Consider the following 14,978-nt stretch of genomic DNA (forward strand, 5'->3'; position numbering starts at 1 on the left):
ACAAATACTTATATACATATACATACATACAGATATACATACATACAGATATACATATATATATATATATATATATATATATATATATGTGTGTGTGTGTGTGTATGTATATGGTTGTGTGTCAGTGTTTGTCCCCACAAACAACCAATGCTGGTGTGTTTACATCCCCATCATCTAGTGGTTCGGCTTACAAAGAGTAAGTCCTGAGGTTGATTTGCTCGACTAAAGGCGGCGCTCCAGCATATATATATATATATATATATATATACACACAGATGTGTGTGTGTTTGTTTGTTCCACCCACCATCGCTTGGCAACCGATGTTGGTATGTTTACATTACCATTACTTAGTGGTTCAGCAAAAGATACTGGTAGAATAAGTACTAGGCTTTCAAAGAAGTCCTCGTTTTGATTTGTTCGACTAAAGGTGGTGCTCCAGCATGGCCGCAGTCAAATGTCTGAAACAAATAAAAGAATAAAAGAAAGAATACATGGTAAAGGAAACTTGGTTTCTCATCACTGTTTTTTTAATAAAATATATACTTTTCCTGTAGAAAGTTCCTGATATAGTTAAGCACCAGATTAATTAAGGTGGGAAATCAGTAAAATCTAACACATGTAATATATCACAAGTGAAATCAATTGACTCTTTCACTCCTCTTCTTATCTTGGTCTTGTTTAAATCATGCCCGTGGAAGGTTATTATAATTGTCAACACAGTGTGTTGGTATAGTCTGTATGCATCATCTCTATCTTTGATTCTCATTTAGAAAACTCTTCACTTTAGTTACTTTGAGACTTCACACAATCTCTTTTCCTGTTCTTCTTTGAAATATGTACTCTCAAATTTCATAAGAACTGGACCAGCTGGTTTTGATTCTGAGATTTCTTTCACTCAAAGTGTTTGAATATTTAGCAAATCTACTTTTTTTTGCTATAAAATAAACACAAAAAACCCCATAATTATTAACTAGGAATGGTTAAGGTAGCTGACAGACTTTATATTTCTTCAAAGTTTAGTAGAAAATAGGGTCTTGTACCTTTGAAAATAAATTTATATAAGACATTAAATGATACTTCAAAAAAGCAGTAACAAAGGATGGTAAAAAAAAAAAAAAAAACAATATCTAAACTGATCTCTATTCTCTGCTCTCTACACTCAAGGTTTCTCATTTTATTTTGAGAAAATCTCCATCAGTAACTGGGTAACATTATAGTGTAAATTCTATCAATAATTACAGTAAATATAGGTCATATTTATGAATCATATTTTCTTATTAGACTTGATATTATACTTTTTATTCTTGTTTCAAATTAATTTAATTTCCTGACGGGCACTAGATAATAGAGATGTCAATGCATGACCAACTGTAGAGTATCTTCTCTCTTCTCTCCTACCCATCCATTGACCCCTACGTGCACCAAGAATTGAAATTCTTTCTCATGAATATACATTTTGCTCCTTCTTTTTCTTTCTCTGGACTTTATTACTTCCCAACATTGAGTTTCTTGTATTGTTGTTCTGAACATCAGCCAGCAGAGCTTTTCTAACTGTTTGGGAGCATTCTGCATACATTGTGAGAACATTGGCGCGGCAGGGTTCCTGCTACTACTCCTTTTCAGTATCACACAGCTGCTTCGCAGAGGCGTTCTATAATGAAGTGCATGTGTATGTGATCTGTTATTTTTAATTTTTACTTATTACTATTATTACTTTTGTATATAGTTGTCTTTCCATATACATACATGCGTGTTTGTGTGCTTATATATATATATATGTGTGTGTGTGTATATATATATATATATATATATCTTTTATATATATGTACACTGTATACTATATATATATATATATACACATACACACTATATATATATATATATATACACTATATATATGTGTGTGTGTATATATATATATATATATATATATATATATATATATATATATATATATATATCATGCTGTTTTATCACTTATGTTTATGCATCTGTTGTTTATTTATTCATTGTAAAAGTGGTCAACAGTGGTGGTGGTGATTGTTGGAAGAATTTTTTGTGGGTTCAAATTGTAGCTAAATAATATTTCCTTTTCCTCCTCTCCTTTTGGTAGCATAATTTTTTTTTTCTCACTTTTTTCTGCTTTTACTCAAAAATGTTGAATATTTCATCCTTTTTTTAAAGTGAAATATTTCAGCAACAATCAATTAACAACACTGCTTCTTTTTTTAAAGTGGAAATTCATCTAACTATTCGGCGGTACTTCTTGCCCCTAAAATCTTGCTGATGGTGGAGGGCTGCTGGTGTAGTTTCTAGCGCTTAAACCAGTTAGAAACAAACTAAAAAGAATTTAAAAAAAAGTGAACTAAATTAGTTCCAATGAACACCCTTAATTAAAATTTTTCTCTTTTCCACCACCTATGGCGGCCCCACAGCCCTCAACACCATCCCCGAAAAACGTCGCTCTTTTCTAGCTACAGTTACACCTCACCGGACCAAAAGTACCACAGGATTGCACATGTCCTCACCATCAGCATCTGCTCCAGTCAAGCCACGAGAAATGCGAACCCCTCGAAAACCTCGCCCAGCCAGTCTAGCCGGGACACTGCCTGGGTTTGTTCCCTTGGAAGTACCCAAAGCCAGCACACCAAGGAGTAAGAGTTCAGAAAGAATCTCGAAAGGTAAGGATATTTACCAAGCTGTAATTGGCTAAAAAAAAGCAGCTGGAAGCTGGTATTATCAATTTCTATTTATTTATCAATAATTTTTTTTTCACAAATCTTGGGTTGCTTTAATCCAATGAATATTTCAAGTTGATATCTACACTGAGTGTAATTAACGTGTTCCAACAATTCTTAACATTACTAAATTCAAGTTAACTTATTTGCACTATGCATCAGCTGAAGTTAATTCAATAAAAGTTGAAGTATATTGGTATATGACACAGTGTAAAAAAATTCTGGTCAGTGTAGGGCCAGTGTCAGGATATTCAACACTCTAGGCCAGCTCTACAATTCGTCCCTCCTTCTCCCACCCCTACGAAGTGTCCCCCCCTTCTCCCACCACTCCCTTCTTCCAGCCCTATAGTGTGCTCCCCATTTTCCTAGCTCTGTGGTGCATATCCCCCTTCTCCAAGCCCTACAATCCATCACCCCTACTTCTATAATGTGCACGTCTCCTCCACGTTCTACATTGTTGCACCATTCTACTCTTATAATGTGCTCCCCATCTCTCAGCTGGATAGTGTGCACCCACTTCTCTCAGCCATACGGTTTCTAGAAATTACACCAGCTGAAAAATGCAATTGAAAAATCGCACAAACAAGAACTGTAGTCATGGATACTACACAACCCACTCCTACTCCCTTTCCCACCCCAAACCTGTCCCCCATCCTACTCTGTTCCATGAGTAACCTCCCCTGCTCTCTTTATTACTGCGATTTCATGTTTTTTAGTTTAAGAAATTCTATTTTAATTGTTTTGAATTTATGTGGAGCCCCTAAGTTTCAGTACCCTAAGCAGTTGCTTAGTTTTCCTTGTGTGTATTACCAACCATGGAGCAGTATCTTTTGTTGGGGAAAAAAAAGATCCTTAATCTCTTCTGTTTGAAGAATTTTACCCTAAATAACAAATCAGTAATGTTTATATGCCAACAGAATGTGGCAGTCCTATAAAGGGTGATGTTACTGTTGTTTTAGCCCCAGGAAAACATCTCTTCCAGCTGGCTATCAACACACACTTTCTGTCCGTATAGCAATTTGCAAGGAAGGTCATTGCTCCCCTCTCTAGCCTTATGCAATACTCACAGACCGTAGGTTTCTGGGTGGTTACCCATCCTCAATGATGAAAGCTGTCTCCACTCGCAAATGCTATATATTCTATAAGCGACACAGTCACTGATCTCATATAGAGAAAAACAATTCCTGAGGCTAAAACAACAGTAACATCATCCTTTATAGGACTACCACATTCTGTTGGCATATAAACATTACTATTCAGTACTGTTACTGAATATACCTCACTCAGAGATTTTAAATAAATTATAACAAATCACTGTCTACCATCATATCAAATCTACCCTATTTACATATAAACTAGAAATACATACCTGAACTATAGAAGTTGTTCAAACTGGCCAAATCCGGTTTCTTACACCTACCCTACAATGTTATACTAGAAGTGAACAATCACATCATCAAAATCTCAAAGCTACAAGATAATGCATGATTAATTCAAAGCAATCATCATCATCATAGTCCATTTTTCATGCTGGCATAGGTTAAATGGTTTGACCAGAGCTGGTTAGCTGGAGAGCTGCACCAGGCTCCAGTCTTCTTTTTGGGCTTGGTTTCTGCGGTTGGATGCCCTTCCTAACATCAAGTGATTTGAATGCTAAAGAGTTAAAAACACATATAGCCAGACCTCTTGGTTATGGTGGGAAATATACTGCTTTAATAAATAAATAAACTCTATTTTTATTGTTTTTATTTAACTTGAAGGTTTAGTGAGAAATGTTTCTAGTATATCCTACTCCTGTTAAGATTATATCTGTCAGAATATATCCAAAACTGGTATGAAAATTTTTTTGAAATGATATGCATTGAATATTTTTTCTTAATAATCTATCTCCATTCATACATACACTACCATATATATGACCCAAACTGTGTTACATACTGATTTTTCAGATTTAAATATAGACATGCAGGTGTAGGAAAGGGTTAAGAAAATATATAAAAGATTGTATTAAAACTTGTGTGAAATAAACCTAAACTTAGTTATAAGTATTTCAAAATTATCTGCAGTTTATCTTCATAATTTTCTATGATAAACATGTTATACTATGCCCCTCTCTCTCTATATATGTGTGTGTGTGTGTGTGTGTGTGTGTGTGTGTGTGGTGTCCAAAAATAAAATAAAAAACAACACAAAGATGAATGAAAGAACAACAAACAGGGTGTATTAGTTTTGTGCTCAGGAAAATGGAAGAATTCTTTAACATTTCTAGCTTCTGCTCTTTTACAGAAGGGATAGACAAGGAGAGAGAAAAAGTGTGTCTGAATTAAACAGTCAAGGCATGCCGAAATATATGATATATTTATTTTCATACCTATTTTTCCATGCCAGTATGGGTTAGACAATGGGGCATTGTTTTACAGCTAGATGCCCTTCTTGTCACTAACCCTTCTTGTTTTACAAGTCAAGAGATGATGTATTGCATAGGTCTTCAAAAGTGCAGTTGACTGGGAAGTGACAGTGCATCACTACCTATTGCTTAGCAATTTTTGAAGAACTACAAATGTTAACAATTGCACAGTCATATGTGCATATAACACATGTCTGTATGTAGACATGTGTGCATGTATATAGTTATAAGTATGTGTATGTATGTATGCATTGTATGTGTATATGTGTGTCTGTATATTTTGTGTGTATATAATTATAGGTATGTGTATGTATGCATTGTATATATGTGTGTGTATGATAGTCTGTGTTCAATTCCTATCAGCCAGATTCACTCATAAGGTATTGGTTGACCTGGGGCTATAGTTGAAAGCACTTGCCCAAAGTGCTATGCTGTGAGACTGAACCACAAAACACACACATGCGTGCGCAAACACACACTCACACACTCACACACACCATCATTATCATTATATATACATATATACCATACATACATACATAGACAGAGAAAGGGAGATGTCTATGTATGACTTAGTTACTTTGCAGCAAAGTATTAATGGCTGCTGGGTTTTTGTTCTCCCTTTCACCACTTACATGATGCACTGGCACATATACAGAAGCATGCTGTTTGTCTGAACAACTGTCCAATTCTGCTCTCTATTGCTATAGTTGATACTTCCATTACTTGAAGGCAGTGGCATGATTTTTAGACTCTTTCCTGTACTTCTCTTTCTCTTTTCTATCCATATGCTCAATGTTTGCCTTTTTCTGTTACCTGTAGAGTTTTGTAGATCTCAGTCAGAAAGCTTCTCTTGCTCAATGCTATGTCATGCTTGTTGATGGGACAGTTGTCATTGTGGAAGCAAGCACAAATGCACTGGTTGTATTTTTCAGTTACCATCAAAGCATGTAAACACTGGAATCTCAACAATATTTTTTTTTCTTAAACTTGTATTGACTTGTCCGTCCATTGAAAATTCTCTTAAAACAAACCCTTGATGCATATTATTAACATTTTTGGTGTCTATTTACCTTACCATGTTACTTGTTATTCATAAACAAAGAATAGATATCAAACTCCCATCTATTCTATTTTATTTATTTCAGTTTTTGCTTTGGTAATTATTACATAAAAACATTGGTGAAAATATTTACATTGTGTTTGTGTTAAGATCTGATGAAATGTTTGTATATGTATTGTTTTCAAAACTAATCAAGTTGGAACCCATATTCAGTATTCACATGTTTCATGTTCTACATTTTTCTAGCATGAGTTGATTTCATGTCTACTATGTTTGTTGTTGTCTTTTGCAGCCTGTTGTGGTTACCAACACAGTAATTCACATTTATATGCATTGATATTTGTCATGACATGATATAATATGATATTTTACTTACCATAAAAATTGATGTATAATTTTTTTTATGTTTGTTTCTATGTGTGGGGTTTTATTTTGGGATTCTCAGCAAATCAGTTTGGCTGGATAAATTTATTTACTGCTGTGTGTCAAAAACATTGGTTTGTAGATGAAGGAGAGATAACACCCGGGCATTAGTTTGTTTATATAAGATAGATAAAAACTAGGGCATTGGTTTGTACATAAAAAAGAAATGTAAAAACAAATTAGAGCATTTTGTTTTTGCGAGGGAAACAACATCAATAGTTTGAATGTACAATATATTCTGAGAAGTTGACCAAGAGGATTTAAGGGAAGATAGTCGAAAACTAAGGCCAGAGATAGCTGTGAGCAGATATTGCTGGCGACAAAGGGACTCTCACTCAGAGTAAAAGGCAGACTGTATGACGCATGCGTACGAACAACCATGCTACATGGCAGTGAAACATGGGCTGTAACTGCTGAGGACATACGTAAGCTCGCAAGGAATGAAGCCAGTATGCTCCGTTGGATGTGTAATGTCAATGTGAATACCCGTCAGAGTGTAAGTATCTTGAGAGAAAAGCTGAACATTAGAAGCATCAGTTGTGGCGTGCAAGAGAGACGATTGCGCTGGTATGGACATGTGGTGAGAATGGAGGAGGATAGCTGCGTGAAAAAGTGCCACACCCTAACAGTTGAGGGAACCCGTGGAAGAGGTAGGCCCAGGAAGACCTGGGCTGAGGTGGTGAGGCAAGACCTTCGTACATTGGGCCTCACCGAGGCGATGACTACGGACCGAGACCTTTGGAAATGGGCTGTGCGTGAGAAGACCCGGCAAGCCAAGTAAGATCGTTGCCAGTGCCCCTGGACTGGTTCTTGTGCGGGTGGCACATGAGATGCACCATTTTGAGCGTGGCCGTTGCCAGTACCGCCTGACTGGCTCCTGTAGGATTTTCGAGCGAGATCGTTGCCAGTGCCCCTGGACTGGCTTGTGCGGGTGGCACATAAAAGACACCATTTCGAGCGTGGCCGTTTTCGTGCGGGTGACACGTAAAAGCACCCACTACACTCTCTGAGTGGTTGGCGTTAGGAAGGGCATCCAGCTGTAGAAACTCTGCCAAATCAGACTGGAGCCTGGTGTTGCCATCCGGTTTCACCAGTCCTCAGTCAAATCGTCCAACCCATGCTAGCATGGAAAGCGGACGTTAAACGATGATGATGATGATGATGAAATCAATGGGGATTTGCACATAGGTAGCAATTTTGAAAGAATTGATTGAGAAAAGAGATAGAAGGAGCATGGTTGCTTTTCATCTCTGTCTTAGTCATTTCAGTGTTGAAAACTTGCTGAATTAATGATGAGATATCCTATAAACATGTTAAACACAACAGAGAAAGAATATAGATTATGTATGTCTTTTGGATTTTGTTAAGTTGACCAGGTTCATCTACAGGTAAGTTAAATATTGTATGAAATAACCACAGCTGTAGGCTACTTACACAGATATACAAACATATTAAGCATGTGTAGTTCATGGTTAAAACTTCTTCCATGATACATAGATCGGATCTTCAACCAAATGTTCCATTGCTGACAAACTTCTAAATACAGCAACTATATTATTTCTGAACACTAACCCAACAACCTTTCTATCTTAACCAAGCAGACTCAAACATGCATACAAACATTAAATAATTGCAGTATGTTGTGTCTTTAGCATCAAATACTGCTGGATACCAACCATCTTTGTTAAACGGTCTTCTTCTTCAGAGCAAGGGGCATATTGTATGATGCCTGTGTTGAAACTGCAATACTGCATGGTTGGGAGATGTAGGCCTTCGGTTTAGAAGACTTGCAAAAGCTATAAAGAAATGAAACAAACATACTCTAATGGGCATGTGAAATGTGCATAAATGCTAGAGTATAAATAAGCTGAGAGGAAATACAAGATAAGGGGAATTGTATTTAGTGTGCAAAAGAGGAGGCTGCCTTGGTGTAGGCATGTGATGAATATGGTGGATGATATTTAACTTACCTGTAGATGATGGCTGTATTAGTAAGTGCTGTGCATTCCAAGTTAATGGGATCTGTGAAAAAGGGAGTCTAAGGAAAGTATGGAACAAAGTGGTGAAAGTTGACTTGAAGCTGCTGCATCTCGCAGAGATGTCAAAGGATGCTATTGATTGGCAATACACGGTACTGCAGAAGATGCAGCCACACAAAGCAAAACAAACATATATTGAAATGAGGTTAGTGATATGTTTTCATGTATGTGTGTGTATACATGCATATGTGTGTGTGTATATATTTGTATCCTACCAAGGTTACATTTACTGCTACCCTTCACATCCTTGACCTCCCTCTTATCTACTTGTTGCTTAACTTCCTCCCCCACTCATCTTTGTCACTCATTTCCTTCCATCTTCTTCCTACTACTACCATCCTCATCACCCTTCACTAGGCCATCTGCATCAGTCCATCTGTATCCATTACATTTTAGCTTCACCCTTTCTCTACTATCAACCATCACTCTCTCTCTCTCTCTCTCTCTCTCTCTCCTTTGGGCTACTTTTTGTCCAACACTTTCTCTTGTCTTTATCCTATCACTTTCTTCTTGTCTTCACCTCAACAACCCTGTCTTTATCACTATACTGTTGCTCCCTCCATCCAGTCATTCTTGTCTTTCTGTCATCATATCTCTCTCTCTCTCTCATCTTTCCACTCCTTAGCCACATTACCTGAGTTACTCTCTACATTTACAGTGTACAAGGCATCTTGCCTTCTATGCTGATGTCATTGTGAATGATGACGGAACAGAGAAAAAGTAGGGTTGAGGGGTCACTTTGGTTTCACCTTAACCAGTACACATTATAAAATGGATGGCAAATGGATAGAGAAGATGTAGGGTTGAGAAGTACCTTTAGTCTTGTCTCGACAAGGACTTGACAACCTCTCTGATGCTGGTGCCACAAGAAAATACAGCCAGTACGGTGTAAAATGGTTGGTGTAAACCAGGACATCTAACCTTAGAAGCCAAACCAAAATGCTATGTACAAACACCAGTTCTATGAGAGCAGTGGCTTCTAATAAGAAGTTACTCTGGTTTGTGACCTGCCCAATACATTTCAGCATGGAAAGCAGACTTGAAAAATGATGATAGTGATGATGATGATGCCTATTTTTGCTACCATTAGCAGAGATTATAACAATGGTTGCAGCATGTACTGGCTGCTATGCAACAATCCCATACCAAAATAAAAAAAAAAATATATATATATATATATATATATATATATATATGAAACTAGACTTGGTTGTTCCTGTCAAATATTAAATGTCTAGGCTCATAAACAGCATCAATAACTATAAAAATAAGTTGTTACAGAGATTGATTATCAACATAATGAAAGTAATTAGCTATCATTCCATTCTACTTTGTATTTTTAGTTATTTTACTTCTTGTGACTTATGAAAATGTAGTTAGCTCAACAGAGGGGATAGGGCAGCATCAAAACATCTGGGGGGTTGTTGTATGACAAGCATGCAATGACAGCATAGGAAACAGACATTACATTAACAGTGAGGATGGAGATGATGATTACAACAGTGATGATTCATTAAAACTCTGGGAAAGGGCACTTCGCTTGAAGCTAATATCTTAATCCCATTGAAAATGCAGGTGCTCTTGACCCAAACCTTTGGGCATCAGTCAGCAGACAGAGGATGTTAGTAGTACTCTGAGCTGTGGATTATTGAATGTCTTGAAATGCTATTAAGAAAATCAATGGTTCTATGCATAATATAGTTAGACTGTCCCCCATCTTTTTTTAGATGGTATTTTGAGGGAGACTTGTTTGAAAACAACACCACAGCCAACACAATGTAGAATGCCCAATAGAAGATTTGGTGACAGTTGTGTTGTCAACATTAAAACAGTAATGGGGATGATAATCTACATACTACTTTTCTCAATAGTGATAAAGCTAATCAGATTAGAAAAATTTGCTATTCAATTGAAATTTGTTCTTGTCTCTTTCATTAAATCTGTTGTCTTTTATTATAAATGTAAAGGCTTAACATATCTAATTCATTTCTCTGTTTTAACCTCAAATTCATTTGGAGGTAACATTTCCCCCTTTAGCCTAGTCTCTTTGAGGAGTGATAAAATTGAATCCAATATGCACAGCAGTACAAACAGCAATGAAGGTCGTGATTCAGCATGTTTTTAACTTACACTATTGAAACAAACTTTTACTAAGAAAATAAGAATAAAATTCAAATGCTGCTCCAGCATGGCTTCAGCTGTGATTGTTTAAACCAATTAATGAACATTCAAGAAACGGCATATCACAGTGTTCCAGTATAACTTCTGTTGGTTGACTGGGAAAATAATAAAAAAGTATATATGTATTGTGTGTGTGTGTGTGTGTGTGTGTGCATGCGTCTTTTATGGTTGATTTGGGGGTTTCAGGATTAGTTTAAGTAATGCTGTTTGCATGTTCTATTTGATTTGGAATGAATCAAAATATAAATCTCTGTCTTTACTATTATTATTTTTCTTTTACTATATTTAGATAAACTTCGGAATCGATCTTCTACAATTGACTCTGCAAAATCTGACAAGTCTGTTAGCTCAACCGCATCTACTCAGTCTAAAAGTAGTAGGAAGGCCATTTTCGATCGATTGTCTACACCCAAGAAACCTACAGACACACCTCCCAAAGTAAGTACACAACATTTTGCTTTCTACATTATTTTCAAAACATTCTGATTTATTATAACTACAGGGGTAGCTACAGTAGTAGTTATTGTTGTTTAAAGTTGAGTAGCTGCTTTATATCTGCTTGAGTCATCTTTGAAATAGAAAGAGATAATCAGTTTTTTAAAAAATAATCCATCTGTTCTGAGTATACTTTACTTACTAGTTGCCCAGCATGTCATTGGCTCAGTTCCAGTAATTTTACTTCTCTTCTGTTTTTTTGCTGCTTTTGTGGACTTGCGTGACTCTGTCCAATTCCATTATTATGAATGTGAATTGGGAGCTCAAGTCTTTTGTTAGCTGATTACACAACCATGGACTCTACCTCTATGGATGTGTTACAGTTACTCTCTTGATAGAGTTTGGTGATCCTCCACTCAGCATCAATATAAGAAGAACCATTGGTTCAGTTGAGCTCTTCTGCTACTGCTTCACAATCCACCAGGCTCCAGTCCCACGACTTCACCGTATCTCTGGTAGGTGGCTGAATGGGTGCTATGCCTTGCCTAAGTACAACCCATAACTGCGTGTGCACAAACATCACTCCATGAGGTATTTTCAAAATAACTTCATACCCATGTGGTAAGCTTGTAAGCTTAAACTGTTTTCTGTTATAACTGTGTATGAGGATCAGCTGAAACGTTCATAGGTTGACTAAGACACTCTCATGGAATGTGACCTAATGAGGCTTATTTTTCAACATATCCTCCCCCACACCCACCATTCGTGGTCCACACACTTCTTCCATCAATGTTGAAGTGCTTGGACCCCATTGGTGAAGAAACTTTCATCTTGTTAGTCAAAAAAGTCATCAACAGATATCACGTTATCATCACTGCAATACTGGTTCCCAGTATCAATGATGATGAGTGTTTCTTCATGTTGGGGAACAAATGATAGATGGGGCCATATCAGAAAAATTACTAAGAAGAGTTGAAATTAATACATGCAATATTTCACAACTCTAGCATCATTCCTTCATAGTCAACCTCTGTGAACTTTTCATCCTATCCTTGTATTTCACTTCCTCCTGTAGACCTTTAGAAGTAACCAATTCTGTATTCATTTGTCATCAATACATTCAGTCTACTAAATAATAGCCATTTAAACATTGGTATTAGAATCTTTGAGCAAGGTTTCTAAATCTAAGAATAAATCTACCATTTTTACTGACAAATAAATTGCACCTTTTTTCATGAAAATACTACCTAAAAACTCTAGCATGTGACTTACTGAACATAAAAGTACCTTAATACAGCATATATGATACATTGTAAATAGTTATACATAAAATATTGTTTTTGTAATAGCATGCTTTAATGATTAAGTAGTCAATAATGAAAATAAAATAGTAATTTCTGAATCCTATAATTTTCTAAAAGTAAGAAAAATTTTTTCATTCTCGTATTTACAAGTCAGAAAATTAGTTAAACATTATTATTGCACCACACACAAGTAGAGCAGAGCACTGCAGTGTGTTGTTAGTATATTATAGATAAGTAATTTGCTCTCCTTGATAAGCTTCTAAACACATAAAAATCTATTTCATATACCATACTGTTCAGTGTTGAAGACATCCCGATCTTGAAGGGACACCTCAATACTGAATTGAAACTTTTTATTTAGAAGAAAAAAAAAGAAAGGTTTTACACTTGCACAAATGTTTGTCCTCTCAGACAATTGGTCAATTTTTGAGACTTATTTTAGAAAAAGAATAGTGTCCTCAATGAAAGGAAACACAGTAATTAAAATAGTGTTCATGTTTGGGCAACTTCAGTGTGTTACTCACATTAAATATTTAGAATTAAGAATTTATTAATATGGATTTAATTTAAGAGCTACAAAATGATATATTTACTTGTGATTTATTAGTTATATTATAAGGAAAAATATATCTAGTTCTAAATATTTTGAGGAAAATCTCAGCAAAGCAGTATTGATAAACAACTCATGAGTTATAGTGAGTCAAGTACTGAATGAAGAATGCTCTGTATAAAGGGGTGGGGGGGCATGGTGGGATTTATATGGTGGTGTGTAAAGTAATCAGGAATACATTTATGTGTGGTTTATTAGCTCATCCTTATTAGTGACCATTTAAACCAGAGGTTCTCAAGCACTTTTGGCATCATCACTCACTCTCACAGAAACTATTTCCATCACCCATCTGCATAGAAAATATCCAAAAGTGTGCCAAAAAATTGTTATTTCTTATAAAACAATGAAGGTATTTTTTTTGTTTCGGTATGTTAATTGAATATCAAATTCTGCACATTAGTTTCATACTTGGTGTTTAGTTTGTTGTTTTAATTCACTTTTATGGTAGTACTTTTGTTGTATCTAGTTCCATTTTTTTCTTTTTCTGTTTCACTAAATGCAGATCAATGAGAGGCACTTCAGATAATTTGTTCACTGTACAGGTATAAGAGTTTCTTTGATGATAAATGAACAAGTACTCACTCTCTGATCAAATTAATTTTCTCTATAATACATTATTATCACATATACATAATGTATCTTATATTTTTTGTTGTTATCTTTTATTTTATGAATCAGAATTTGGCAAAAAAAAAAACCAAACCAATTGGCTATTTTATGTTATCTTTCATTTTCTAACAAATTGATCAGAAAAAACACTTTCTACCTCATAAATTGGCCTTTAAAAACCATTAAATATAAATGTATCATATAATTTGTTGTCTTTCATCTTCTGACTAACAGAGTGACAAGATATAGAAATAAAAAAATACCTTCAAATAATTAACATTCCTATAACAAAATAATACAATAAATATGAGAAGCTGTCATGTTACAAGATTCTTGTGTAACAAAACTAATACAAAAATATTGGGTTTCAAATCAGTCACCTTACCAGGTTATATTCAAGCTGTTTCTATTTTTAGATCGCAAGATACTGGTGTGGCTGAAACCAGCTTCTACCAAATGGGATGTTCTTAACACAAGCAAAAGCAATTTTAAGTGCTTCCATAACCTGCATAAAAATTCAATAGACTTGTTGATGACACCACAAGCTTTGCTTGCCATAAAGCTGACATCACATTGTGGCATCATTGTTATTTTCTAACACTAACATTTCTTCTTGCACATCATCTTTGAATTGGCCACTTTGTCTTTATGCAGGTTGCTATACCAAAGTAAAACAGTCTGTGCAATAATATCTATGTATCAACTGTGCCATGTTACTATGCAGTGATTGCAAATATTTGCAAATTATTTGCAATAATCACATTAAGTAATTTTATCCTTAAAAACTAAATCATCTTTCAAACTATCAAGTCATTGAAGCTAGTGGAGTTGAGGTCTGGAAAAATTCATCTTATATTATGTCATTATGCCACTTTAGAAATGAAACATCCTTTTTTCAATGCTGGTATGGGTTGGATGGTTTGACAAGAACAGACAAGCCAAAGGGCCCCGCCAGATTCTGTATCTGCTTTGGCATGATTTCTATGGTTGGGTGCCCTTCCTAAAGCCAACCACTTAACAGAGTGTGCTAGGTGCTTTTGTATGTGGCACCAATACCAGTGATGTTGCCAAGTGCTCACAAGGTAAGACCCCCTCAACTGATTTGGCTGTTGACTAGAGAAAGAAACTATAATGGAGGGAGAGGAGCATGTGTCTTGCTGAAGAGGTGA

The 14,978-nt window shown here is 35.7% G+C and overlaps 1 protein-coding gene across 50 annotated transcripts in view; it reads left to right on the top strand.

The window, feature by feature from the left end:
* LOC106874170 (uncharacterized) overlaps positions 1-14,978 on the top strand; it is a 312,709-nt gene that overhangs the window by 214,739 nt on the left and 82,992 nt on the right. For 24 of the 50 annotated variants that reach the window (XM_014921805.3, XM_014921808.3, XM_089338827.1 and 21 more), the window contains 2 exons: positions 2,475-2,681; positions 11,141-11,289. In XM_014921805.3, the coding sequence (XP_014777291.1) occupies positions 2,475-2,681; positions 11,141-11,289 (356 nt within the window). Of the gene's footprint in view, positions 1-2,435; positions 2,682-11,140; positions 11,290-14,978 lie in introns of all 50 variants that reach the window. The other 26 variants (XM_014921803.3, XM_014921804.3, XM_014921807.3 and 23 more) reach the window with 2 other exon arrangements.

The sequence above is a fragment of the Octopus bimaculoides genome, chromosome 21, assembly GCF_046866305.1.
Source record: "Octopus bimaculoides isolate indiv1 chromosome 21, ASM4686630v1, whole genome shotgun sequence".
In the NCBI taxonomy this organism is placed as follows: Eukaryota; Metazoa; Mollusca; class Cephalopoda; order Octopoda; family Octopodidae; genus Octopus; species Octopus bimaculoides.